Genomic DNA, 27,658 nt, shown 5'->3' on the forward strand with positions numbered 1-27,658 from the left:
TTGAAATTTGAAATTAATATAGACATTATGGTATGTTTAATTCATGGAAACTAAATTAATAATATATTGAAAAATAAAAAATAAAGTAAATGACAAGTGAAAAAAAAAATATATATATATATATATATATATATATATATATATATATATATATATATATATATATATATGAGTCTTTCTAAAAGTATTTTCATTACAATAATATGTAAAATAGAAAAAAAAAAATATATATATATATATATATATATATACATATATATATATATATATATATATATATATATATATATATAAACGAATAAAATGTTAATTTGAATGTCAAAATGGAACAAGTTCACAAGGGTTGACACTTCATGCCTTTACTATCAATTATCATTAATGTTGGTGCGGAAGGGGGTCAAAATCACTTTGTGACCTTTAGAAAACTAAAATCAGCATCTCAAAATACTTTATTTGTGATTTGTATTTAAACACATGCATGGAGAATAAGGAAAAGAAAAAGGCATATTGAAATATCTTTAAGTAGGAGGTCAATATTTTTCAACTCAGAATTGAATAACAAAAAGTAAGAATTATTAGGCACATAACAAACAAAAAAGGTGAAGTTCTATCACTTATTGTCTATTGGATAACTTTGTGAACTACTAAGATGAATAGATGTATCAAGTTGGATGTCAATGAAATGGATTGCTAGAATATATTCGTTTATGGGTAGGTTGATTAACTTGAAAAATGTTCGTGTAAGAAAAAAAACAAAAGAAGCATTTTTCACAAGTGGACATACTGACTATGGTAAGCCTAGGGGTAGGAACAATACTTGTAGTAACTTCACATCTTTTCATTCTTGACTCCTTTATATATAGTTGTCATTAAAGAACTAGAATAATATCAATGTAGAGTGCAATGTGTGACATTAAGACGCATGCATAGGTAGAAAAGACATGCGATATTAGTCTTGTTCTTCAAGGCAACGACTAAGTTCTATTGCATTCAATAGTTATTATCAAATTATGGGCTCTTCTGTTATCTTTTGATAAATTTAGTTGTTTTGAAGAAGTGAAATGAGGGATGGAAAAGACTTAGGAAGAAAGGTCTTCTATGAAGATTTAAGAGCTATTTGGATAGCCAAGGATGACTTGCCTAAATCCATGAAAATAAATGATTATTGATTGTACTTAATGCAATTAACAACCTATTAAATGGTTCTCTAGGAAGTCGTCTTTGGCTCATTTGAAACGCTCTTATCTTTCATGCGAGATATCTTCTTCCATTACTACTTTTCCCCCTTAAACTACCTTATATGTCAAACATGTCAAAGGTATGTTCATTTGTTCTTTTGATTTATCAGGTCTTTTGTTACTCTATGAGATTTATTCCTAGAAAACCATTTATGTTTTTAAATAATTTGTGTATATAGTAAATAATGTTTTAAACTTTTTGATAAATCAACAACATATTTGGGAAATAGAAACAAAAATAAAATGTGTGCAATTTTTTTTAAAAAAGATTAGAAATTGTCTTTTTATCTAGTGAGTCACTCTCAAAGGGAACATTTGTTTACTGACTTAGGTTAAGTCATATTAGATTCATGAATTATGAAAAAAGGTAAAATCTTACAACAAAAAATCGGACCGAAACCGGTTAGGGCTGAATTAGCATATCTGGTTCGGTTCCCAGTTATGTACATTGGGCTTAATTGGTTATTGTGTATATCAGGTGTGGTTCCATCGGTTTTGGGCTTAATCGAGTCTAAAAAAAACAAGAAGTGACATGTGAAAAGTTTTTTTCTCTTGATTGGTCATTATGTATGCAATGTAGTATCGCACAACACCAGAGAAAAAACTCTTCTAAATATGATCACACACAAAGGTCGTTCTCTTCACTTTTGGTCCCCCTTTCTGACGATTTTTTGCAGTAATCGTCCCCCCTTCTGCTAGTGTTTTTCTGGAAAGTCTTCATTACCAATAATTCTGTAACAACCCAAAAATCATAGAAATTTAAACTTTTCAAAAACAACTCATTTCATCCGTAAAGTGTTTACAAAATCATTGTTTCAAGCATATTAGTCAAGATCAGAGTATCCTAAGATCAAATGTCATAAAAACAGGAAGATGTGCACGATCATGCCTTTGCTTTTCCATGATCCTCTAAAGTACCTGAAACAATAAACTGAAACAGTAAGCCAAAGCTTAGTGAGTTCCCCCCCCCCCCCCAAAGTACCAACACACTACATAACAAACAAAGCATGTAATTATGAGCATCCAACCTGCCTGGACCACCTCGTAGGGCCTACAGGCTATCAGAACAGCTCTATGAGCCGCTAGCCTAACTAGACCGCCTCACAAGGGCTACAGCCTATTCGGACATCCCCAGGTGTCTTAGCCTACAACACAAACCAAGACCGCCTCAACCCAAACTCAATATGTTGACATATGTAACAAACAAACACAAACACAGAACCAACTAAATACAAATAATCATACAGATCTACTAATCAGCCACATACTAGCATATCATTTTCCTAACCATGATAAATAATCTAGTAGGTCGACCTTGGTGCCTTCGATCCACGGGTACAACAAAGAAAACTCACCTGAAATGAAGAAACCCAAGAACAGTACGATACACTTCTTGCTACACTGCATGCTCCCGCGGATCCACTAACACCAGAACCATATAAAATCTTAATCACCGGTCAAAACCCTTAAGTTTGACTTAAAGTCAAACTTGGTCAAAAATTCAATGGTCAACAGAGTCAACAAAAAGTCAAATTCAAATGTTGGTTGAGTACATCTTGCGTACTCAACTTACGCCTAATGTATATGGGATGGTTTAGTACGCCTCACATGAAAATCACGCCCGTTGTACACAAGGGGGTTCCATCTATTCCATTAAGCACTTAATCCCTTAAAAACTTTTCACCCACACTCAGATCTAGCCTCAAAACATTGTCTTAAGTCATAAGGTTTCCACCTTATGACTTTACATGGCTAGGGAAGGTCCAAAATCTAAAATCCTAACTTATTAATCCATTAAGATATCACAAATCTTGCATGGAAGGGATAAAACAACTAAGATCACAATTTTATGGTTCCTAATAGCTCCATAATGGATAAAGTTTCCAACTTTATCCATTAAAATGCTCTCAACAAACAAGATCTAGTCTTTAAGTATCAAAGGGGACCAAAAGTGCATCTTTTTCAACTTAATCCATTAAGTCTAAGTCTGCAACCTTTAGATCTAAATCAATATGATGTTTAGATGGATAAAGTTTCCAATTTTATCGATAACAAGGTCACAAACTTTCAAGATCTAAACCTTATGCGCTTAAAGTGACCAAAATCTCATAACACCCAAAACTGGCTAGATCTAACAATTTCATCATCAAGATTCAAACTTTATACCTCCAAAAGAAAGATCAAGGTGAACAAGGTCTGGATCTACAAGCTCCAATCCAACCAATGCTTCTGCAATGAGTTCCTTCTTCTCTAAGGTGCACCAAGAACACTCCAAAGCACTTAAAAACACATTCTTTTTGCTCACAAGGCTTAAACTGCAGTTAGGGTTTCTAGAGAGGGTGTTAGAGAGGTGGAGGACGAGAATGGAATGGGTTTGGGGAAGTCAAGGAGCTTAAATAGGGCTCAAACCACGAAAATAAGGTTTTTCCTCCTTGACTCCAACACAAACCAAGGGTTTGGATCGCATAACCAATATTATCAACATCCAATAAGGTCTAAACCCTATTCCTTTGAAGCCCAAGGCCTTTACTTGATCCATTTGTTATCCATAATCCCAAAATAAGAAACTTTTTGAAACAGGATGTTACAAATCTCCCCCACTTAAACTAGATTTTGTCCTCAAAATCCGTCTTGGTTACGATTTCTAAAACAACACCAACATATTCCATAAACTCCCTCTAACCATTTCGAAATCAAGGCATCTTATAAATAAAGCTCAAGAGACCACTTGGAAACCCCCAACTGCGAACAACCAATCCAATAACTTGAAAATGCTTAATCACAACAATTTTCTTTCTCTCCCTAACTGTATGACCCAACTTCCAAAGAAAACAATACAAACCGGGAACTCTCAAAACTACAACCACAAACCAACTTTGTCACTATACTCCCTAAAACTGGAAACCCATCAGTTTATACTTCATAAAACTTAACCTAAGACTAACGATAATCCATTTGTCGAACCTACCCCTAGTCCATGACTAGGGACACCACCAAAACGTGTTGAAAGGCTACTCAAGACATACCGATCGCGAACTCTGCCCAATCCTAAATCTGAAAATTGTGCCTAAAACCTGACTCACTTGTCTTCCTGACAAGTCATTACCAACCCACTACTCCCACGAGAATAATTATGGTACATCCAAGAACTGCACATTGCATCCAATTCCTTTTTCAGCTCAGGTGTACCTACACCTGCAAGCAATTAGGTTTAATAATGCAAACACTTTGCAAAGGACTTCTAACGCACAACTATTACTCCCAACAAACCTTAACTCCCCACATGATCTAAATTAGTTGGTCACTGAGTCTCCTGACTTCCAACAATACACTAACACCTAAAGTACCACACACGTAAAAAAAAAATAATAATCACCGGGCCCATAGTCTATATCTGGAATACCCCTACAAGGTCCTCAACATAAGTCTGGATTACCACCATACATAATGATAAGGAAACTCATAACCAACCCTGGATTTACTGTGTTCCCATTTTTTTCTCACAACCTTACCTAATAGTGAAGTACTAGTAGATCTAATAAAATGACGACCCTCAAATAGACTGTAGACCCTATGAGGCGGTCCAAATAGACTGTAGACCCTATGAGGCGGTCCAGTCAGGCCGAAGGCCCGGAGAGCGGTCTGGATAGGATGTAGTCCCGACGAGGCGGTCCTATCAGGACGAAGGCTCGGAGAGCGATCCAGATAGGTTGTAGGCCCTACGAGGCTGTCCAATCGTGTTGAAGTCTCATGTATGCATATTGTTATCTGTATGGTTGTGTGTCGTACTTTGGAGGAACTCACTAAGTTTTGGCTTACAGTTTAAGTGTTACCTTTCAGGTACTTCAAGTGATCGGGGCAGGGTGAAGGCTTGATCGTGCACATCCTTTAGATTTTATGACATATGATTTTGGGATACTCTGATTTATGATTTTGAGTATTGGAAATTATGTTTTGTAAACATTTATGGTTTTGGGGTTGGTTTTGAAAAATGAAAATTTTACCTTGATTTTTGAGATGTTACGAATACCAAGTCTAACAGAACTTCTGAAGATGTGGTTTTGGTTAATGAAGAAAATGACTTCAAGGGTGATTTCCTAGTACAAGCGAATAACCCTTGGTATCAACGGAAAAGAAGTTGATATGATATTTAAATGAGCAACCAACCTTATACAATAAATATTTTGATATTCTAATTTGATGGAAACAAAACGCATATTGTCACCCATTGTATATTGCATGGCAAAATTTATAATCTGTTTTATTTGTATACGTTTTTATAATTATATTATAACAATTTGTATGTTTATGTTGATAGATATTTTTGGAATTCAAATATCTATCATGGTGTCAGAGGGGGATTTTAGTACAAGTGGATGGATATTAGATCTATATCGAACAAAATTTTATACCAACATAGTAAATACTATGGTTTGCACCCTAAATTGGATAAGAAAATCAAGAAAGTTGATTGTAGACAACATCAATGAAGTTTTGAAAGATGATAAGGTCGCGAAATGTAACAATTTCTTGTTATTACTTAATTTCAAAATCTTTGATATGTATTAACTTCCTACTTCATTTTATTTCGGTTTGTATTAGAGTCGGAAGACATGATAAACAATGGAGATGAAAATAACGATGAGCTGACAGATGTTCTCGAGTAGTCTTTTTTCTTAACTTGGATGATGGAATATGGATAATCTTTAATGTTTATATGTATATTATTTTGTATTCGCTTTAGTTAGTATTTTTGTACTATTAATTTATGTTTTATTTGGAAACAACTTAGTGATCACAATACAAAGAGTGAGAAGACAAACGAACAAAAACTTGTGTTGCTAAAACTTTTTGTATAGTAAAACCATTTTATTGAAAATTACATCTATAGATCTAGGAGATATAACATTGTTATAAATGATCCATTGTACTATATTAAGAAGCTCCACAACATCTGGGGCGAGCAAACCAAACATATGAAACACAAATGGTATGAACACTTGTTGATTTTACCACGCACGATTTCTCATGTTTTGTGACATTGCATGTAGTTGCCTTTAAAGCAACTTGTCTCACCTTGAAACCCTCTACCCACAAGCCCACGTGATGGATACCTATGTAAGGTGCACACAAGAGTGTTTCCCTCCAATCCATCCAAAAACCAAAACATCATGTCGATCTAAAGGTTGACCTTCCTTCTGTCGGGTCAGTCATGAAATTCACAGGTACATCTTTCTTGACGGAAACCCCGACACACTTAAATATGTCAAACAAAACATCCTTAATCATATCTTGCATGTATTTGGACCCCGTGAGTTCTTCACAGAGTTAATTTTTTTGAGTTTGTAAAACTAACAAAGTTGTAAATGACATAAATGATCCTACTTCACATGTTCGTTTTTTATATAACTTGCCACCAATAACTTTTTTGAGTTCGTGAAACTAACGAAGGTGTAAATGACATACTATGACACAAACGTCAATATATTTAGATGGAATCTTATGTAACTTTGTATGATGTTAAACCTAAAATGTTTTCAAAGCCATGCATTACTAATTACAATTACAATTATGAACAACCATAAGAGCCCCTGACAATCAAAACAACACTTATCATTGACTAATTATAATAACTGGATAATACAATTACAATCTTGGACGATAAAAGTATTAGTTTCACGATGACACACATAAACGTTTTCAAAGCCATGCATGACTAATTACAATAACAATCTTGGACAACCCCTGCATTTAATTACAATTACAAAAGAACACCTGTTTTCAATTTTTTTTTCTTCCAAAAACAGCCCGGTTCTTGTCGGTTCTCCAGTTCTCACCAAATTTTTTTCCGATTTATTCGGTTTTCTAGTCCCAATAACTGATTTAACCGACTATAACCGCAACCATTTTCTTCTTAACAGTCCGGTTTTTGATACCTATTATTGCCAAATCTGGTTTTCGGTTCTTCCTGTTCTAGTACATCTTAACATAAATAAGTACATTGTTTTGTATATGTTATTGGTGAAAATGTAAACGCTATCGTAGAAATAGTCCCAATCTCAAAAGTGTCGATTAATAAATGTCTTGTTTCATAAAACTCTTTGTTATCATATATGTAAGAGTTTTTATAGAAGTATGTTACTGTTATATAGAATAATAATATGCAAAATAAAATAGGAAACAACAAATAAATAAATATAAACGAATAAGATGCTAAGTTGGATCTAAATTTGTAGGTCAAAATGGAACAAATTCTCAAAGGGTTGACACTTCATGTCTTTAATATCAATCACCATTAATATTTGTGTGGAAAGGGGGTCAAAATCACTTTGTGAGCCTTAGAAAACCAAGATCAACATCTAAAAATACCATATTTGTGATTTGTATTTAAACACATGCATGGAGAATAAGGAAAATAAAAGGCATAATGGAATATCTTTGAGTAGGAGGTCAATATTTGTCAACTCGGAATTGAATACCAAAAAGTCCGAATTATTAGGTACATAACGAGCAAAAAAGTGAAGTTCTATCACCTATTGTCTATCAGATAACTTTGTGAACATCCAAGACGAATAGTTATATCTAGATGGATGTCAATGAAATGGATGACTAGAATATATTCTTTTATGGGTAAATTGATTAACTTGGAAAATGTTCGTGAAAGAAAAAAAGAAGCACTTTTCACAAGTGGACATCTTGACTATGGTAAGCATAGGGGTAAGAACAATACTTGTTGCAACTTCACATCTTTTCATTCTTGACTCCTTTATATATAGATGTCATTGAAGAACTACAAACATATCAATGGAGAGTGCAATGTAAGACATCAAGACGCACCATAGAAAAGACATAGGGTTTTAGTCTTGTTGTTCAAACTTCAAAGTGTAACGACTAATTAAGTTCTATTGCATTCAACATCTATTTTGGAATTATGTCCCCTTTTGTTATCATTTTGATAAATTTAGTTGTTTTGAAGAAGTGCAAATAGGGATGGAAAAGAGTGCGGAAGAGAGGTCTTGTATGAAGATTTAAGAGTTATTTGGATAGCCAAGGATGACTTGCCTAAATCCATGAAAATATAAGGTTGTTGATTGTATTTAATACATTTAACAATCTTTTAAGCGGTTTTCTAGGAAGTCGTCTTTGGCTCATTTGAAACACTCTTATCTTTCATGCTAGACATCTTCTTCCATCAGTGTCTTCCCATCTTGAACTACCTTATATGTCACAAATGTCAAAGGTATGTTCATTTGTTCTTTTGATTTTTCTAGTCTTTTGTTATTCTATGAGATCTATTCCCTGAAACCCATATAGGGCAATATATTTCTTTCAATAAGTATTGTCTTAATAAATGATATTTTTAATATTTTTTTTTTTGATAAAACGACAACACTTTTGATAGAAACAAAAAGAATTTTTCCTTAAAAAAATTTATCTTATATTTTATCTAGCAAGTCATTCTCAAAGGAAACAGTAGCGACTTAAGTTATCTCATTCAGATTCATCAAGACAAAAAAGTAAAAATCTTACTTTGTGAATAACCATATAGCATGGTTTGATTAGCCATATAAAAAAGATAACATGAAGAGCATTGTAGGATATTTCTTCTTTTGCAAAAGGGTCTATGATTATCCTCACAATAAAAAGAAAATGAATGATATGCACCATCACCAATATTCCATTTGATTTCCTTGGGCTTAGGTGACAAGTGGATTTTATGTTCTTTTTTTATGTCGGTAACCTTGTTTTCTTATTCGTGCTTCAATAGTTTCCTAGCAATAAATTATTTATATAATTTTTAAAAATACAATTATATGGCTTTCAAGTCTAAGTCTAACATAATCAGGCCCACATTTGGTCCCCACCTATGATAATTTCTTATAAGTGAGTTATCCTCAACATAGAACTGTGAAAATATGTTTGGTTTTCGTGAAGAAGACATTTTAATTTGTTGACATAAGGTGCCATGTTCTACTTAAAATAATATTCAACATATAAATTAACTATATCCTAAGCATATTAAATGAATTAATTGTTACATTTATTTTAAATATGGATTGCAATATTTATTTTTAAAAGGTAAATCGATTGAGAATTTAGTATTGATGATGTTAAAGTACATATATGTCATCATAAGATAATGCAACCTAACATACTACAAAAACTCTAATGTATATGATGAATCATTTGATGAATAAGAATGCTTTAATATTATTCATATATATTTTTTTGCTTTCTTTTTAATTAGTATTGTTCTTAGAAATCGAAGATATTATAATAATTTTTATTTTATTCATTACCAAACAAGAAGTTGTTTTGTCCAAGTCTAGCTCCAATGTGAAACACATACCTATCACAATCAATATATACAATGTTGAAACCACGTAAGTTTTAGATCTCTTTTGATTCTATAAAGTAGAAACTTCTCACACTCATAACTAAAATTGCACCCATAAATATATTGCCTATCATTTTTCTAGTCCAAGATATATTCTATATCTAGAAACTAACTTTTATACTTGTCATATGTTTATTTGCACAAATTGTAATTTATCAAATAGTTTTGTTCTTTCATTGTGATTTATAAAAGGGCCTTTTATGTTTTCTTTTATTTAAAACACCCCCATGGAGTGTTACACTATGTTTGTTCTATGTTTGTTTTGTGATCTTTATAATCATCAGACAACCTTTTATTAATTTATTTGGCGAACTTACTTGCACACCATGGAAGGAGAAGCGTGAAGAGACTGAATTTAGTTATTGGAGTCAGCATATTATATGTTAGCGGTGATCGCGGTGCGGTTCGATGCGGTTATTAGCTAAAACCTCACCACTAACCGCAAATGCGGTTAATCCATTTTCAAAACCGCATGGTGCGGTTATTTTTGCGGTGCGGTTAGGTGGTTATTTTTGCGGTGCAGTTTTGTTTTTTCTATGTTGCGGTTATTAACCGCATGGATTTGGTGCGGTTATTTTGTGTGGTTTTTAACCACACTTTAGAGCTCAAATGGTTTTAAAAGTTCAAACATATTACTTGTAATAATAAAAAAAAACCATAAAATATAAGACACTTAACTTAAATCACAAACAACTAATATCTTAAAAACGTCAAATCAATAGTAATTAACAAGAAATATCTTAAAATTGTCTAATTTCACCATTTTTCAAAGTTAAAAATAACAAAACACCAATACTTTGGTCTTCTAGTATTTTATCCATCTTTCATCCATGAAACTTGTGTTATTTTTAATAGTTAATATATTAATAATTAATTAAAAAAATTATATATAATATATGTGGTGCAGTTTTTTGCAGTTTTTAAAAACTAATAACCACACCGCATCGTAAATTTGCGGTTTTTGAAAAACAAAAAACCTCACCATCGGTTTTAATTGCGGTTGCAGTTTATACGGTTAATTTTAGTTGCGGTGCGATTTTTGCTCACCCCTAATAATATATGTTAATTATAATACTGTAATGGGGCGTACATATAATTAAAACTGAAACGGCCGCTGCACATGGCCCAAACTATATGAGCATCAAAATATCAAACTATATAAGTACATGGCTCAAACTATATAAGCATCAAAATATCAAATTCAAGTTGAAATTGAAACTCGCAAATAGAACGGAAAAATATACCGAAGCCAAAGGATTCAATCGCTACCGGTAATTGGATTTTCAGCCGTTCCAGAGCCGCCTCGTTGCCGGCGTCGGCGGTTCGTTTCTCCAATTTGCAGTCACTCAGTTTATTGATAGTGCTGACAGGATTTTTACATTCTTCGTTAGATTGACAAGAAGGAGACCGGAGATCCAATCTTGAACATGATTACAATTCCATATTTGACCGCGCTGACCACCTATTTCAGTTACGGTTTGCTCTTCGCTTTTGGCCAGTTGCACGACTTCTTCCGTAGATTCATTGATTGGTGGAAAGCCAGCAATCTTCAGGTTCGTTAGCTCTGTCTGTATTTTATATACCTTTTGTTATTAAAATTTTATGTTGATAACTTAGTATGCTGTAAACTTCATGTTGCGTATATTATCAGGACTATGCACCGATCTGTTTAGGGCTTGAAGATTTCTATATTCGCCGCCTCTATCTCCGTATACAGGTATATTAGTATGCACCATAGATTTTACTCTTCAAGTTGATACAAAAAGTTCATATACAAAAACATGATTCGACATATTTATGAGTTAAAAGACATGATTCCTTTATGTATATATGTAGGATTGCTTTGGACGACCAATATCAAGCCCTCCTGATGCTTGGTTTGATGTGGTGGAGCGTGTTTCTAATGACAATAACAAGACACTCAAGTGAGTGACTGGATTCACATTCTCAGTTTCCAGTTGAGAATCTAGATTTGGTATAAGTTTTTTCTGTCTCTTCTGATTTTCACAACGTATGGATTGTATCATTGGATGCCATAAATTGTCAAATTGTGCACATTATGTAGACGAACTACAAAAGTAAGTAGGTGTCTTTACTTGGGATCATACAACTACCTTGGATTTGCTGCAGCAGATGAATACTGCACACCTCGTGTGACTGAGACTTTGAAGAGATACTCTGCAAGCACATGTAGTACTCGTGTGGAAGGAGGTAATTTTATTCTTCTCTTTTATCATTTGTAAGAGATTCTGATGATGGATTGGTGTCTTTCAGGAACTACAGCATTGCATATTGAATTGGAGGATGTTGTGGCTGATTTTGTTGGAAAACCAGTTGCTATGGTTACTGGCATGGGATATGTCACTAACTCTGCTATCCTTCCTGTATTGGTTAGACATGTATGTGTTGTTCTTATATATTTCATTTAATATGAGTTACATGTATGTGTTCTTGTTCTTAGTTTATTTTGTTCAAAATTTTCTCATTCTTGATGGGAACTTATGCAGGGAGGTTTGATAATCAGTGATTCACTCAACCACAATTCCATTGCCAATCGAGCTCGAGGGTCTGGTGCCACCATTCGAGTCTTTCAACATAACAGTAAGTGCCTGTTTATTTTTGACTTAACAATGGGATAGGATTTAATGGGGCTAAATATATACGAGTGTTTCTTTTTGACTTAATCTATAAAACATGTCTTAACTCTTAATGTGTTAAGTACTTAACTCATTTGATTTTGATTTTATAACAATATCAAATACACAGTAACTTGTTGTTCATTGTCACATCTAAATAAAAGGGTAAAATGGTCATTCACTCATATATATATATATATATATATATATATATTATTTGATACAGGCATATGTTTATTTAGATGAGGCACACAGTATAGGAGCAATAGGCAAAACAGGAAAAGGTGGGTGTGAGCTTTTAGGTGTAGACACTGCTGACGTGGACATCATGATGGGAACTTTCACAAAATCATTTGGATCATGTGGTGGTTATATAGCTGGATCAAAGGAACTTATTAAATATTTAAAGTATACGTGTTCTGCTCATTTATATGCCATGTCAATATCACCTCCTGCTGCTCAACAGATTATATCTGCCATCAAAGTTATTCTTGGGGAGGATGGCTCTAGTCGAGGTCACCATTTTTTTATTATCTTTTTTTTTTTTAATCATATATGGTTGAATGATTATTTTATTTTGTTAAATTTAAGGGCGAAAAAGCTAGCACAAATACGTGAAAACAATAATTATTTTAGGTCTGAGCTACAAAAAATGGGGTTTGAGGTTTTAGAGGATAATGAAGGTTGCGGTTGTGACAGTTGTGTTTCCAGCCACACCTCTACTGTTGGCTAGAGCGCGTATTTGTATTTCGGCTGCTCATACAAGGGAAGATATGGTCAAAGCATTAGAGGTAATAAATAATAAACTTATGTTTATTTATTATTATTTTAATTTTAGTTTTGGTTTAAGGGAATTTTATTTTTATTGAGAAAATTGAGCTTGTTATTTAGGTGATAAGCAGAGTAGGGGACATGGTGGGAATAAAATATTTTCCAGCTGAACCAAAGAAGACACAACCGGAGGAAGGAACAAAAAAGATAGATTAATTAAAACATTAATTTTTCAACACTAGAGATAATTAATTGTTTTTGCTGACGTGATGACGTGTTTAGAGACAGTTTTGTACAGATGCAAGCTGAAATGTCACCTAATGTTGTAAAATCAGGATCGATTTTAAGGCTAACTCAATTTATGTGATGTGAATACGGACTTGACGTGTATTCATATGATTTTGGATATTTTGTTGCGTATTTTTCCTTTAGACTAAAAGTAAATATTTGTAGATTTTATCATTTTTGTTGTACAATCTCTATTTGTATATGATTAAAACGATTTTACCAATATGGATATCAAATTACAAAGAAATTAGAATTCTTATTTTTGTGTAACTTGTTTGATATGTATCAAAATTAAATATAGTGAATAAATAATTTTGGTAATTTAGTTTTGATTGAAAAATTAATCATATATGTTTTAGAGGTGATGATTGTATTTATAGTTCCTTATTACTTTAAAACATGTCATCCAAATTTATAAGTTATAAATTATCAACTATCATACCTTTAGGTCTATCATTTTTATCTTGCAGTCCATAATAGTTTTAAAATTCTCAACATAATTTAGATTATCATTACATAGTCTAACTATATATGACATGTTTTTTGTTTAATTAAAATAAATATATCACTTATCATATCCTAAAAATCAAATTGCTTAATAAAATAAAAAAGAATTACCAACAATCTTTACAACTTAAGTTTGGGTTAATTTTTATATCTATATTTGGATACTTATTAACTTATCGCGATGCGATTTGTTTATTATGAGGTTACTCCAATGGAACACTAACACATTTATTTTTGTGTGAAAATCTATTCCAAACAACCACTAAATAAAATTGATTTTCAGATGATGTCCGCTGCTTAAAAAAGTTCAAAAAAAGGGAAAAAAAAAACTTTTATCCATTTCATAATATTGCGAACAATTGTGCAATGCTCTAAATTTTCTTATGATTTATTTTAAAGCTTTTTTTTTTTCTTGTGGAACTACTAAAATAATCACTAATAAAAAATAGACAAAACTTCAAAAATGGTCCCTGTGGTTTTCAAAAATATCAAGTTTAATCCCTAAGTTCAAAAAACCTCACAGATGGTCCCTGTGGTTTCAAAACTTTTAACATTTGGTCCTTCCGGCTAACTCCATTACCATTTAGCCGTTAAGTCAGGGGCATTTTTGTCATTTCACTACAGAGGGACCATTTATGAGGTTTTTAATTACTTTTTTTAAAATAAATAAATAAATAATATTTAATATGCAAGGGGTCCCACCTTCTCTCTCTCACACAACTTAAGTCACTAGATCACCTGCTTCAAAGCTTATCACGATTGAAGTGTTCTTCATCAGTGCCAAAGTTATCAAGGACGACTTCAACATCAATTTCAGTACAAAATACTTCCAAAACTACCAGAAGAACAAATCAACATCGTCTTCAGCGAGACATCTGACATCGATGAAGAATACACGTCACATGTTATGTGGTTTACACTCCTTACATTCTTATGCTTCCTAGTCCTTTACATATCCTCCCTCTCTTTACACTCTGAGTTTTTTGAAGTTACAAGCATCACTATTTCCTCCGATTTCATCGTTTTATTCCTGATTTTCATGTTCAAATGAAAAGCCCTAAATCTACAATTGGTGTTCTTCACCATTACATATACAACCTGGTATGATGCTGATGGTGATTAGCAGATTCAAACATCGATATATCTAAAATCAAATTCGAAATATATATGTTGCACTTCTAAGAATCAAGAGTACAACTAGAAATCGAAACGCCTCTTCTGCAAGTAGAGCCAATCACATAGAAATTAATAGCTATGGGTATTAAATTTTTGGATTTGCATCTAATTACAGTTTTTGTTCTGCTATAAATTAGTGATCTATATAGGATGTGGCAGGGAGTTTCGATTTTGGTCATTGTTAGCATGCTACTTAGGTTTCATTTAGCAGTTGCTCATAAGACTCGCAAGATTATTAGATATTTGAAATTATGTAATGAATATATCAATTTGATGATTTTGTTGAATGAAGGTCAGGAGATTAGGAACAGGTGTAATCGTCTCTTTCATTGGTAAGCCCAAATCAAAATCACCGAAATCACGAACTGGGCCACGTCTAAACTCGCCGAAATCAAAATCTAAATTGGTAAGCCCAAATAAAAATCTAAAATTGAAACCTAGATTCAAGATCTGTGTGTAATATTTGACATAATCAAAAGCATCATCTCCATTATCGCCTTCCTCTAAAAGCTCTGCATCTGTAAGCTTCGTCAATACAAGCTCACCAGGTTGGGATCTTCCTCCATCGATTTCAATAGGAACCAATCATTTGATTTTTATGGCACTGTTGTGGTAGCTAATAAGAAGAGGTAGCTGAAAGGAGGAGGCGATCGTCAATGTTTAGATGTTATCCAAAGCTTAGTGTTTACTGCAACTCATAAAGAGCTAGAAGATTGCACGCATGGTTATAGGAGGTGGTTCAAGGCCAAAGTCAGGTGAATAACAAGATATGGATCTTGTTTGACACCGATCTTCTCTTTTTCTTGTTATACACAATCTTTACAGTAAAGAAATGGCGATCCAGATGGTTTAGCTTCTTTTCGATCGATCGAGAGAGAGAGAGAGTGTGGGACCTCTTGCATATTAAATACTAGGTGTGAAACCCGTGTATTACACGAGTTTGTTAAAAGAAAGTTTTCGTAACCACAAAAACCATATTCATAAAAAAATAAGTAACAATTGAGTTTGTAACATTTTAATAAACCGTATGGACTATTTATGTAATTTGGTCTAAATTAATCTATATACTAATAAAATTAATTAATATGAATTCACAAATGGAATGTATCATCTACATTAATATACATATACATTAATTAATATATTAATAGAAAAAGGAATTCAAAAATAGAAAGTTATTATGTACATTAATTAATATATTTATAGAACTAATTAATATGAGGTGACATTTAATAGATGAGATTTGAATAAAAAAAAACTATAAAAATGACAAGTGGATATTAAATAATTCAAAAAAATCTAAAAAATGACAAGTGTCAAAATGAAGGAGAAAATGACATGTGACAAAATCATTTTTATTTATTAGGGTAGATTATTTACATATTTATTTAAAAAAAAAGTAACTAAAAACCTCATAAATGGTCCCTCTATAGTGAAATGACAAAAATGTCTCTGACTTAATGGCTAAATGGTAACGGAGTTAGCCGGAAGGACCAAATGTTAAAAGTTTTGAAACCATAGATACCATCTGTGAAGTTTTTTGAACTTAGTGATTAAACTTGATATTTTCGAAAACCACAGGGACCATTTTTGAAGTTTTGTCTAAAAAATAAGTTTACATTATTATCCTCCGATGGACATTTATAAAAAGTGAAAAAAATAGTACCATTTTATTAAAATCTTTCCCATTTTGGTCAATTTTTTGATTTTCTCTTTATTTGGAGGTTTCTAAATATGAAATGTAGAGGTTATCGAACACAGGCGTTAAGATTAGCGGGTCGCCTGGGAGCGTAAATTGGGTTGAAGAAACCCGAACCCGGATTCAACGAGGCGAGTGTTTTAGGAACCAACAGCCAACTGCAATCATAAGAGGAAGATATATCTTTTCCTCTTTCCTCTAAATCTTGGAAGGTCAGAAACTCCGTTCGTGATCTCATAACTTCAATAACAATGGCGACAAGGTACTGGATAGTTTCTCTTCCCGTTCACAGCTCCGCCACTTCTCTATGGAGTCGCTTACAAGAATCCATCTCCAAAAATTCCTTCGACACTCTTCTCTACAGGGTATAACGACCTTCATAATCGCACGGAAAAATCTGTTCTGTTCTGTTATCTTACATACTGAAACTAATCGGAATAATTTTGCAGTTCAATATCCCAAATCTTCGCGTTGGTACACTCGATTCGTTGTTAGCCCTCAGCGATGATCTACTCAAGGTCAATTATTGTTTTTAATTTTATCAAGAGATTGGTTGATTTGATTTGATTTGATTTGATGTGTATGCGATTGTGCAGTCGAATACGTTTATCGAAGGATGCTCTCATAAGATACGACGTCAGATCGAAGATTTGGAGAAGGCATCGGGAATTCTCGCTAGCTCCTTGACTGTCGATGGGGTTCCGGTGGATTCATATCTCACCAAGTAATTTCTTGTACGTGTTTTTTGAATTTGATGAAAGAATGTTCTTGATCTGTTTGAATTTGTGATTGTAGATTTGTGTGGGATGAGGCTAAGTATCCAACAATGTCTCCTCTTAAGGAGATTGTGGATGGTATTCATGTGCAAGTAGCCAAGATAGACGATGATCTTAAGGTAATTGGTTGCCCTGTATCTTGTAATTTTCATTTTTGTAGGTAAAGCTTTTACTTGTTCTTCCTATTTTGCACTTTATCAGGTTCGTATTGCTGAGTATAACAATGTTCGCAGTCAACTCAATGCAATCAACAGAAAGCAGACTGGAAGGTAAAAGTAATGCCTTTTGACACCAATGACTCATAAGTGGTCAATAACAGTTGAGCATAAAAATGTTTATTGTTCTACTGATTTCATTTTCCAGCTTAGCTGTTCGTGATCTGTCCAATTTGGTAAAACCAGAGGACATAGTCACTTCAGAACATTTGGTTACTGTCATTGCTGTTGTCTCCAAGTTTTCCCAGAAGGATTGGTTGTCATGCTATGAAACATTAACAACTTATGTGGTAAGATCATCATCAGTCTTTAATGTAGTGTCACTCTGATCTTAATACAGCTTATAAGTTTCTTGATTTTGTCATTTTGATTGAATTAAATGTTCTAGGTCCCTAGATCCTCCAAGAATCTACATGAGGATAATGAGTATGCTCTCTATACTGTGACATTATTCAATCGTGATGCTGACAATTTCAAAATTAAGGCACGCGAAAGAGGATTTCAAGTGAGTTTGTAAATTAGTTTGTTTGTTTTGCATTGAAGTGACACTGATTCAAGGATCTAATATGCACTGTGGAGTTCTTGAATAAGATACTGCTGCATAATATTTGATAAGTTTGAGTAATCTTTTTCTTTATGATTCCAATTGTGATTCAGATTCGTGATTTTGAATATAATTCGGAAACTCAAGAAGGTCGGAAACAGGAGCTTGAAAAACTGATGCAAGATCAGGAATCCCTGAAAAGCTCTCTTTTGCAATGGTGTTATACCAGTTATGGAGAGGTACTTCCATTTCCCTTCAAATTACAAAGTGAAATCATTTATTTTAGATTACAATAGAAGATCTATACAAATATATTAGATTAATAGTCTATGAAACCATAGGAACCAATCTAATGAAAGAGGATGAATTAAATATGCCTTCTTGCAACCATCAAACTTCACTACTCAACAATAGAGACGTACAACTATAATTATTAAGAAAGCACAAAAATGGGCCTGCTTTCCAGAGGCAACAATCTCTCCCATTTGAAGCTCATTTGTAATATTAAACTAATTATCAGAATTATGCATAGTAATCTACTAATCTCGATCCTTATGTGTGGTTCTAATCTTCCTAGTTGATTAACTAATCCTTATTTCTAAGAAAAGGTTAGTGCTTATCTTGAAACCTTTGGGCCTCTTATCCCATCTTCCTTGACTCTTTGTTGTGCTTTCTTGACAAGGGTGAAGAATTGATCCATTTGCTAGCCTCCTTGTGAACCTTAAAATTGTTCGAGAAAAATCTTATCATGTCCTAAATGGTTGACAACCATAATGACATATTTCGAAAGATAGCAACTTGAAATATTTTGGCTAATACATTTGATGATTATGATATACCATTCAAACAATCCTAAGTATAATAATAGTTTACGTTGGAGAGATGTCTCAACAACCAATATTTAATCTATATATTTAATAAATCAAATATATATAGTACCTATGTATCCTACCAAAAGTTTCTAGCTTTAATATAGTATACCAAAAGTGTAATATTCATCTCTATATATACATAGCTCTTGTAACCAATCATATTCATTTAAGTACAATACACAATTACACCACGTAGAACCTAACTTCTGAATATCTTTATGAAAAATCGTGCACAAGAATATGGCTATGATCTTGCTGTTATAGGCAAACTAGTCAAAAACAAAGACCTTGTAACCCACTATCTTTACATGACTTGGCTGCCAGACAAAGTTGCCCTGAAAACTGCTCTGCAAGAGATGCAGGGACAATACTTGGTGAATGTGAGATGCTCAACTCTCCTAGCATTCTGCTTAGGCTTATAGTTTCACATTACATAGTGAAAAAAATCCTACTTAACTAAAAGTGATTGGTTTCTGTTGCATCTTCTTTACCAGTTACATTTTTATACTCCCACGTTACATTTTCTCCAACAATTATACCAATTTTATATTTTAATATTTCATAAATTTTATATCCTGCAGGTTTTCACTTCCTGGATGCACTTCTGTGCTGTCCGCTTATTTTCCGAGACCATTTTGAGATACGGCTTGCCTCCTTCCTTTTTGGTATTTCAACCAAACATCCCTACTTCCAATTTCCTTTTCTTTTCTTATATAAATCAATGCTGATTCAAAAAACATTTACTCTTTTTTTTTTGAAAAAAAAAATAAATTTCAGTCTGTTGTATTGTCACCATCTGTGAAAAACGAGAAGAAAGTACGTACACTACTTGAAACCCTATGCGACAGTTCCAACAGGTAACCCTGACATCTTTCCACTACACAACTACAAAAAAAAGAAAGAAAAAATGAGTGGTTAATTTCACACAATCATTCTGACTAATAAAAACTGTTGCAATATTAATAGTTAGTCTGAGAAAACCTGGATCTCCTACTCAATCAATAACATAGGAAACAACAGATACTAGATTCTACTAGTGGTCCATTCCACCATTTAATTATCTCTGAAACTGTCGTGATTCAGAACCATGTGATTAAATTTTTTTTTTTAAATTTATGGTGACATTGTGAATTACAGCACGTTTTGGAAAACGGATGAAGAAGGAAGCATGGGTGGGTTGGGTGGTGAAGCTGACACTCATCCTTATGTCTCCTTCACTATTAATCTCATATGATGAAACTCGTGTTGAGGTGAGAGAGAGGGTGTATCGATTGTTTGACGTTTAACGTTTAACGTTTGATTTTGAAATTTGTTTTGTTTATTTATTGTACTACAATATCACTATGTATAAAAAGGATTACAAAAGGCACCAAGATGCATATCATCAAGAGCAGGATGATGAGGTTAAGCATCATAGTCATTGATACCAAAAATCATAAATAACACTCGCTTATAGCTGCAAAACAAGAGAGGACAAGAAGACGAATCACAATGAGCAGATGAAGTTGATGGATCCTTTGATATGATGATGTAAACTACAATGATTAAAAGAAAGTAAATAATCATGAGTAGAAGTCTTTGGCAAACAAATTGTAGAAAAAATAAATAAATTGTGTTTTAAAAGGATTGTTTACTTGTGTAAAATAAAGTGAGAAACCTAATATACTAAAAGGTACGGATTGAGGTCTCTCAACAAAATTTATTTTCACAGAGCTTTTGTGTCCTTAAAAAGAGGAACGTTTTGTATTAGATGGATTTTGTTAGGGGCTCTTTGGGTTTGACCACGGAGTTAAAGCAAGAGTGCGTACATGGATTCGGTTAGGGACTGTTTGGTAACTTCTAAATAGAACCATTTAGAGCTCAAACGAATTTTATATATTACCTTCGTCCCAAATTAATTGTCTATATTTGACTTTTGAAGTTTTTATTCTTTAATTTTTACCTTAAATATTTTTGTTTTTGATAGATAATACTTGATGGAAAATATATGAATGAATTGTACTTTAAATGTCTTTTTAATTTTTATAAGTTACATCAAGTAATATATAACACAAATAAAAATATTTAAGGTCAACATTAAAGAAAAAAGACTTCAAAAGTGGACAATTAATTTTGGACGGAAGGGGTATTTTTTTAAATGAATCAAAAGACTTAGAACTGTCTTTGAACAGTTAAAGAATCTTATATTAACCATTTTAATTTATTATTTACCAAACAACCTATTATCATGTTAATCATTGATATCAATGGATACTGCCTGAACTACATTGAGAGACCAATGGTGATCCTTGATCGGAAGACGAAAACCTTGAGGAACAAGGTTGTGGGATTGGTGAAGGTGCAATGGAAGCACAAGAAGGGTTCCGCATGGACGTGGGATCCGGGAGAAGAGATGGGGAGCATTACCTAGGGTTATTTGTAACAGCGGACTTCGAGGATGAAGTCTGATTCAAGTAGGGAAGAATTGTAACGCCCGAATCGCCAGGTAAAAACTTTTGCAACTATTTTTTATTCAAGGACTAGACCAGAGTACGTTGGGCGTACACAAGGTACGCACCACGTACTCCCATGCATTCACGAAGCGGAGGTATCCCCTGCGTACACTAGGTGCCCATACGTACGTAGGGCGTATGCAAGCCAGTGGCAAACCCTAATTTTTAGGGTTTGCACCCTATTTAATCTCATTAAGCCCCTCAAGCCCTTCACATTATCGTCTCCCATTGCCTTTTTGGTCTAATCTCGAAACCCTAGCAATCTTGAGAGCATTATTGAGCTTACAAAGAGTTTTTGGGTGTTCTTTTGTGATTTTGAAGAAGGAGGCTTGAGGAGTAGCATTGGACAATAAGGAGCTTGTAGATCCAGAGGTTGTTCATCATTTCTAGCTCATTGGAGGTATAAAGTCTGAAAATTGTTCATTCTAAGTCTAGATCTAGGTTTGCAGAAGAACTTAGCATCTTTTGGTCCTATAACTTGGTCTCATGGAGTATGGACTACTCCAGACCATTTGAGTTGTCCTTTTAGGCTCTTAGGGATGCATGAAGTCATAAAAAATTGAATCTTGGAGGTTAGAACTCAACCACGCATGAGTTGGTGACCACTTAAGGGAGATATAAGGCTTAATTCATGGTTTGAGTCCCATTAAGTCATGGAAAAGCATAAAGTTTGCAACTTTATGGCTTAATATACTTTAATGACCTTTGATCTGAATTTGGACGTCATAAGCTTAATGGGTTAAGACAATTCGAGAAGGTTGGTTGTCCGACCAGTACATCGGGTGTACTCATGAGTATGTTGCGCGTATTGGGTCAGCACCTCGATTCCGGATCAGCAATAGCGACGTACGTCGGGCGTACAAGCCAGGTACACCGTGCTTACGTCTGTCTGTGAGCCTTGGGAGTTTTAGGCTTAGAATTAGACGGGCTTTTTGCCTTGATTCAGTTTGGTCCTTAGGTTTAATTGTGGTATCAGGTCATTAGTGGGCTTTAGGCCATCAGGGAGCTCTTGGGCCCATGTTGGGCCTTAAGGTCCTTTTTAGTTGGACTTAGAATTCCTTTGGGCTAGTTTGGACTTAGGCCTTGGTGGGTTAGGCCCAATAAGGAAAGGATTAAGCAGCCTTTGTGCCCTTAAACTCAGGATTTAGGGTTCGGGCTCATGAGTTGGATTATTAACCTAATTTCTAATTAGGGTTTCTTTACTTGTGATTTAGTGGGAGGATTTCGCGAGTCCTCAAACCGAGTGTGATTTTATATCTTCAGTGTGAGTTTCCTTCACTATATCCGTGGGTCGAAGGCACCAATGTCGACCCACTAAATTGTGTTTGTAGTATGATGATTGTCTTCATGACAATTACATGTTATGCATGTACCTATTTGATGTCTCTGTGACTCTTATTGTTATGATTATATGTGTTAGTGGTAGGGGTGAAATAAACCCGATACTGGTTGAAAGATACTGAAGGGGGTGAAATAGACCCGGTATCAGTTGAAAGATATCGAAAGGGGTGAAATAGACCCAATACCCATTGGAAGATATCGAAGGGGGTGAAATAGACCCAATATGTTTTTTATTGTTATATATGTATGGTATGAGGTATTTTTGGGGAACTCACTAGGCTATGTGTTTATAGTTTTCAGTTTATGTTTTAGGTACTTCCAGCTCGAAAGGGAAGGGCCAGACATGATCGCACTGCATCCACCTAGAGGTGTTCGTTTGGATGGATCAGTTTGATCCGATCCAATCAAGTGAATCTAATTTGATTTCGTTTTTCAAAACATGGATCCGAATAGTCCAAACTAAATTCAAATTCGATCCGATCCGATCCAATTACAATTCGGTTGGATCGGTTTTTATAATTCGGTTTTCAAAAACCGAAACATTTTAAAACGACATATAATTATAATATTACCCAATTTTACACAAAAAGTGAAAAAATTATTTAGTTGTGATTTGAAATTTATAAACAACTACTAAGAAAATATATTATAGTTAAATATTTTATAGATAGAAAACTTTTGAGAGATAATACATATTGATGTTTTTTTATCGGGTGAAATGTTTTGAACCTATTTGAAAAAATAAATTACAAAAGTAATAGATAATTATAGATATGTATTATAAATAAATCAATAATAAATGTTTATTCGGTTTTTTTGGACTATTCGGTTCTTATTTTATAAACCAAAACCAATCCGAAATCCAAAATAATAATTCGGTTTATTTGAAAACCAATCCAAAAATCCAAATATCCGAACCAAATAGTCCAATCCAAATTGTCCAATTGGACAATTCGATTTTATCCAATTAGTGAACAACCTACATCCAACTATATTTTTCCGCATCACGTAATTTTGAGATTTTGTACCCTGATAACATTTTACTATGATATACTCTTGACTTTCCGCATCACGTAATTTTGAGATTTTGTACTCTGATAACATTTTACTATGATATACTCTTGACTGTTTTGATATGATTATCATATGTTTGGAATGAATTTAAAATGAAAAATTTATCTGAACTTTTTGGATGTTACATATATGTCTTAAAAGCATCGACTTTCCAGTATATTATGGAGTTATTAGACCTTCTGGAAAGTTAGAGCTCAAGGATTAATGGATTAAGGAATTAAAAGTTTGATTTTTGGCCTCAGACTGTTCTCACAACGTGATACATAAGGTCTCACAACATCAAGAGTGGTTGATCCCGTCTCTGATGAGCTTTTTGGGGATTACAATGTAAGGAAAGGCTGTCACGTCGTGAGGTTGGCTCAAGTGTCATTCCTTGACTAAGTTGGCTAGGTTGAGTTGTGAAGAGTTGGAATCAGACCGAGTGGGCTCTTACAACATGAACAAGGGTTAGTCGCGACGTGAGGATAGATAGTTGACATTATGGGTTGTTGACTTTGACTTTGACTTTGACTTTTGACTTTTGGCTTGGGTTGACTTTTGGTCAAATTCTATTTTTAGAAGGTACACTAAGGGTTTATTTTGCATGGATTGATAGGAAATGTTAAGCACCTATTATTTGGTAGGAGAGCAGTTAGCTCATAGCTGTGGTCGGCGGTTTTGAGCTGAGTTCTAGTCGACTTTGTAATTCAGGTGAGTCTCCTCACTTTACTAGGGGGTCGAAGGCACCAATGTTGGCCCATTAGCTTATGTTATATAGGAAGCCCAGGGGTGGCCCTTAGTATTTGTATGGAAGACCCGAAGGTGGCTCTCGACAAATTGCATGCAAGACTAGGGACTGGACCCTGGAAGATATATGTAATATGCTCATTGTCTCCATGATACTTACATGGAAGACCAGGAAGTGACTCTTGGCACTTGTTTGTAAGACCCATGGTTTTGGTCCCCGACCTAGCAAGGAAAGACCATGATACGGCTCATGGCACAATGGCAAGACTATGGTTGACAAAAAAAATCTCAATTGTCTGTATGGTATGTGGTATTTTGGGGAACTCACTAAGCTTTGTGCTTACGTTTTCACATTTATGGTTTCAGGTACAACATCCCCTAGAGTTTTTCACACTGACAATTAATGATATTACTCTGATGTTTAAATAATATATCCACTTTGATCAGGTTTGGAACAACTCATTTCTATGATTTATTGTTCTAAAAATGAAAATTTTATTATGAATTTTCGGGACGTTACAAGATCTAGCCTTGAAATGGAGTCTAAATGGATAAGTTGGAAACTTTATCCATTAAGTCAGTGTGGGGGGAATAGATCTAGAAGTATGAGCTTAAATCTGAAAGGATTACGCTCTTAATGAGAGAAATGACATTTCTCCAGTAGCTACGACGTGGCGAAGTTAAAAATCGCGACTATCCTGTTTTCGCATGGCCACAATGTGGCCAAGGAGGGCTACGATGTGGCGTTGACTTTGACCAAGTTTGACCGTTGACTTTTTGTCCAAATTGACTTTGAGTCAAACTTGAAGGATTTGGGCTGTTAATTAAGACTCTTCCATGTTTTGGTGATGGAGGGCTCGTGGGATCAAGTAGTGTAGAAGGGAAGCACATCACAGTGTTTCTAGGTCCTTTGTTTTAGGTGAGTTTTCCTCACTACACTTATAGGTCGAAGGCACCAATACTGGTCCACTGGATTTATGTATCCTAGTATATTGAGTTGATGTTGTGCCGGTTATGTATTAGACTGGTAGATCTGTATGATTACCTGTACTTGTTGGTTATTGATTGTTAATGTATATGTCGACATGTTATGGTTTGTTGTTGAGGCGCTCTTATTTTGTGCTGAAGGCCAAGATACCCAGGGCGATCCAAATAGACTCTAGGCCCTGCTAGGTGGTCCAGTCAGGCAGAAGGCCCGGAGAGCGGTCCGGATAGGAAGTAGTCTCGACGAGGCGGTCCTGTCAGGACGAAGGCTCAGAGAACGGTCCAAATAGGTTGTAGGCCCTACGAGGCGATCCAATCGTGCTAAAGGCTCATGTATGCATGTTGTTATATGTATGGTTGTGTGTGGTACTTTGGAGGAACTCACTAAGCTTTGGCTTACAGTTTAAGTGTTAAGTTTTAGGTACTTCAAATGATCGGGGCAAGGCGAAGGCTTGATCATCCACATCCCTTAGATTTTCTGAGATTTAATTTTGGGATACTCTGATTTTTGATTTTGACTATTGGAAATTATGTTTTGTAAACATTTATGGTTTTAGGGTTGGTTTTGGAAAATGAAAATTTTACCTTGATTTTTGGGATGTTACAAATACTGAGTCTAATATAGAACTTCTGAAGATGTGGTTTTGGTTAATGAAGAAAATGACTTCAAGGGTGATTTCTTAGTACAAGCGAATAACCCTCGATATCAACGGAAAAGAAGTTGATATGATATTTAAATGAGCGGCCAACCTAATACAAATAGACTGTAGGCCTTGCAAGGCGGTCCAGTCAGGTCGAAGGCCCGAAGAGTGGTCTGGATATGATGTAGGCCTGACGAGGCGGTCCAGTCAAGACGAAGGCTCTGAGAGTGGTCCAGATAGGTTGTAGGCCCTACAAGGCGGTCCAGTCATGTTGAAGGCTCATGTATGCATGTTGTTATATGTATGGTTGTGTGTGGTACTTTGGAGGAACTCACTAAGCTTTGACTTACAGTTTAAGTGTTATGTTTCAGGTACTTCAAATGATCGGGGCAAGGTGAAGACTTGATCATGCACATCCTTTAGATTTGATGAGATTTGATTTTGGGATACTCTGATTTGTGATTTTGACTATTGGAAATTTTGTTTTGTAAACATTTATGGTTTTGGGGTTGGTTTTGAAAAATGAAAATTTTACCTTGATTTTTGTGATGTTACAAATACTGAGTCTTACAGAACTTATGAAGATATGGTTTTGGTTAATGAAGAAAATGACTTCAAGGGTGATTTCCTAGTACAAGCGAATAACCCTTGGTATCAACGGAAAAGAAGTTGATATGATATTTAAATGAGCGTCCAACCTCATACAATAAATATTTTGATATTCTAGTTTGATGGAAACAAAACACATATTGTTACCCATTGTATATTGCATGGAAAAATTTATAATTTGTTTTATTTGTATACTTTTTATCATTATATTATAACAATTTGGATATTTATGCTGATAGATATTTTGGGAATTCAAATATCTACAGTGGCGTTCAAGGGGGCTTTTAGTACAAGCGGACAGATATTAGATTTGTACCGAACAAAATTGTCTGCCAACATAGTAAAGACTATGGTTTGTACCCTAAATTGGATAAGAAAATCAAGAAAGCCAATTGTAGACAACATTAATGAAGTTTTGAAAGATGATGAGGTCGCGAAATGTAACAATTTCTTATTATTACTTAATTGCCAAATCTTTGATTATGTATTAATTTCCTACTTCATTTTTATTTTGGTTTGTATTAGAGTTGGAAGACATGATAAACAATGGAAATGATGTTCTCGAGTTGTTTTTTTTTTCTTTTTTGCTTAACTTAGGATGATGGAATATGGATAATCTTTAATGTTTATATGTATATTATTTTGTATTTGCTTTAGTTAGTACTAGTCGA

General features: G+C 34.1%; 2 protein-coding genes across 3 annotated transcripts; both read left to right on the forward strand.

Annotated features, from left to right (window-relative positions):
- Nucleotides 1-10,582: 10,582 nt before the first annotated feature.
- Nucleotides 10,583-13,590, forward strand: LOC145100373 (long chain base biosynthesis protein 2a-like). Its single transcript, XM_079037671.1, has 8 exons — nucleotides 10,583-11,189; nucleotides 11,288-11,353; nucleotides 11,473-11,561; nucleotides 11,702-11,847; nucleotides 11,911-12,035; nucleotides 12,144-12,237; nucleotides 12,515-13,063; nucleotides 13,164-13,590. Exons 1-7 carry the CDS (start codon nucleotides 11,064-11,066, stop codon nucleotides 13,003-13,005), a joined length of 1,137 nt encoding a protein of 378 aa, XP_078893797.1. The 5' UTR covers nucleotides 10,583-11,063; the 3' UTR covers nucleotides 13,006-13,063; nucleotides 13,164-13,590.
- A 3,273-nt stretch (nucleotides 13,591-16,863) lies between these two features.
- On the forward strand, nucleotides 16,864-20,828 carry LOC145102653 (V-type proton ATPase subunit C-like). 2 transcript variants are annotated; one of them, XM_079040105.1, is made up of 12 exons: nucleotides 16,864-17,078; nucleotides 17,163-17,231; nucleotides 17,310-17,437; nucleotides 17,509-17,608; nucleotides 17,691-17,758; nucleotides 17,853-17,994; nucleotides 18,093-18,209; nucleotides 18,362-18,487; nucleotides 19,702-19,785; nucleotides 19,898-19,977; nucleotides 20,258-20,370; nucleotides 20,476-20,828. In XM_079040105.1, the coding sequence occupies exons 1-11, from the start codon at nucleotides 16,965-16,967 to the stop codon at nucleotides 20,352-20,354; spliced, it is 1,125 nt and encodes a 374-aa protein (XP_078896231.1). In that variant the 5' UTR covers nucleotides 16,864-16,964; the 3' UTR covers nucleotides 20,355-20,370; nucleotides 20,476-20,828. The 2 variants fall into 2 exon arrangements, with proteins under 2 accessions (XP_078896231.1, XP_078896230.1); XM_079040104.1 differs by having other exon boundaries at nucleotides 20,258-20,489.
- The last annotated feature ends 6,830 nt before the right edge of the window (nucleotides 20,829-27,658 follow it).

The sequence above is a fragment of the Lactuca serriola genome, chromosome 4, assembly GCF_051521515.1.
Source record: "Lactuca serriola cultivar US96UC23 chromosome 4, Lser_US96UC23_V15, whole genome shotgun sequence".
In the NCBI taxonomy this organism is placed as follows: domain Eukaryota; kingdom Viridiplantae; phylum Streptophyta; class Magnoliopsida; order Asterales; family Asteraceae; genus Lactuca; species Lactuca serriola.

Bases quoted from the DNA above. Each gene is read 5' to 3' on its own strand.
- LOC145100373 (XM_079037671.1), top strand. From the start codon at position 11,064: ATGATTACAATTCCATATTTGACCGCGCTGACCACCTATTTCAGTTAC. The intron at 11,354-11,472 runs GTATATTAGTAT...GTATATATGTAG, and splicing joins GCCTCTATCTCCGTATACAG to GATTGCTTTGGACGACCAAT. The intron at 12,238-12,514 runs GTAAGTGCCTGT...ATGTTTATTTAG, and splicing joins TCGAGTCTTTCAACATAACA to ATGAGGCACACAGTATAGGA.
- LOC145102653 (XM_079040105.1), top strand. From the start codon at position 16,965: ATGGCGACAAGGTACTGGATAGTTTCTCTTCCCGTTCACAGCTCCGCC. The intron at 17,232-17,309 runs GTCAATTATTGT...GCGATTGTGCAG, and splicing joins TCAGCGATGATCTACTCAAG to TCGAATACGTTTATCGAAGG. The intron at 19,978-20,257 runs GTAACCCTGACA...TGTGAATTACAG, and splicing joins CTATGCGACAGTTCCAACAG to CACGTTTTGGAAAACGGATG.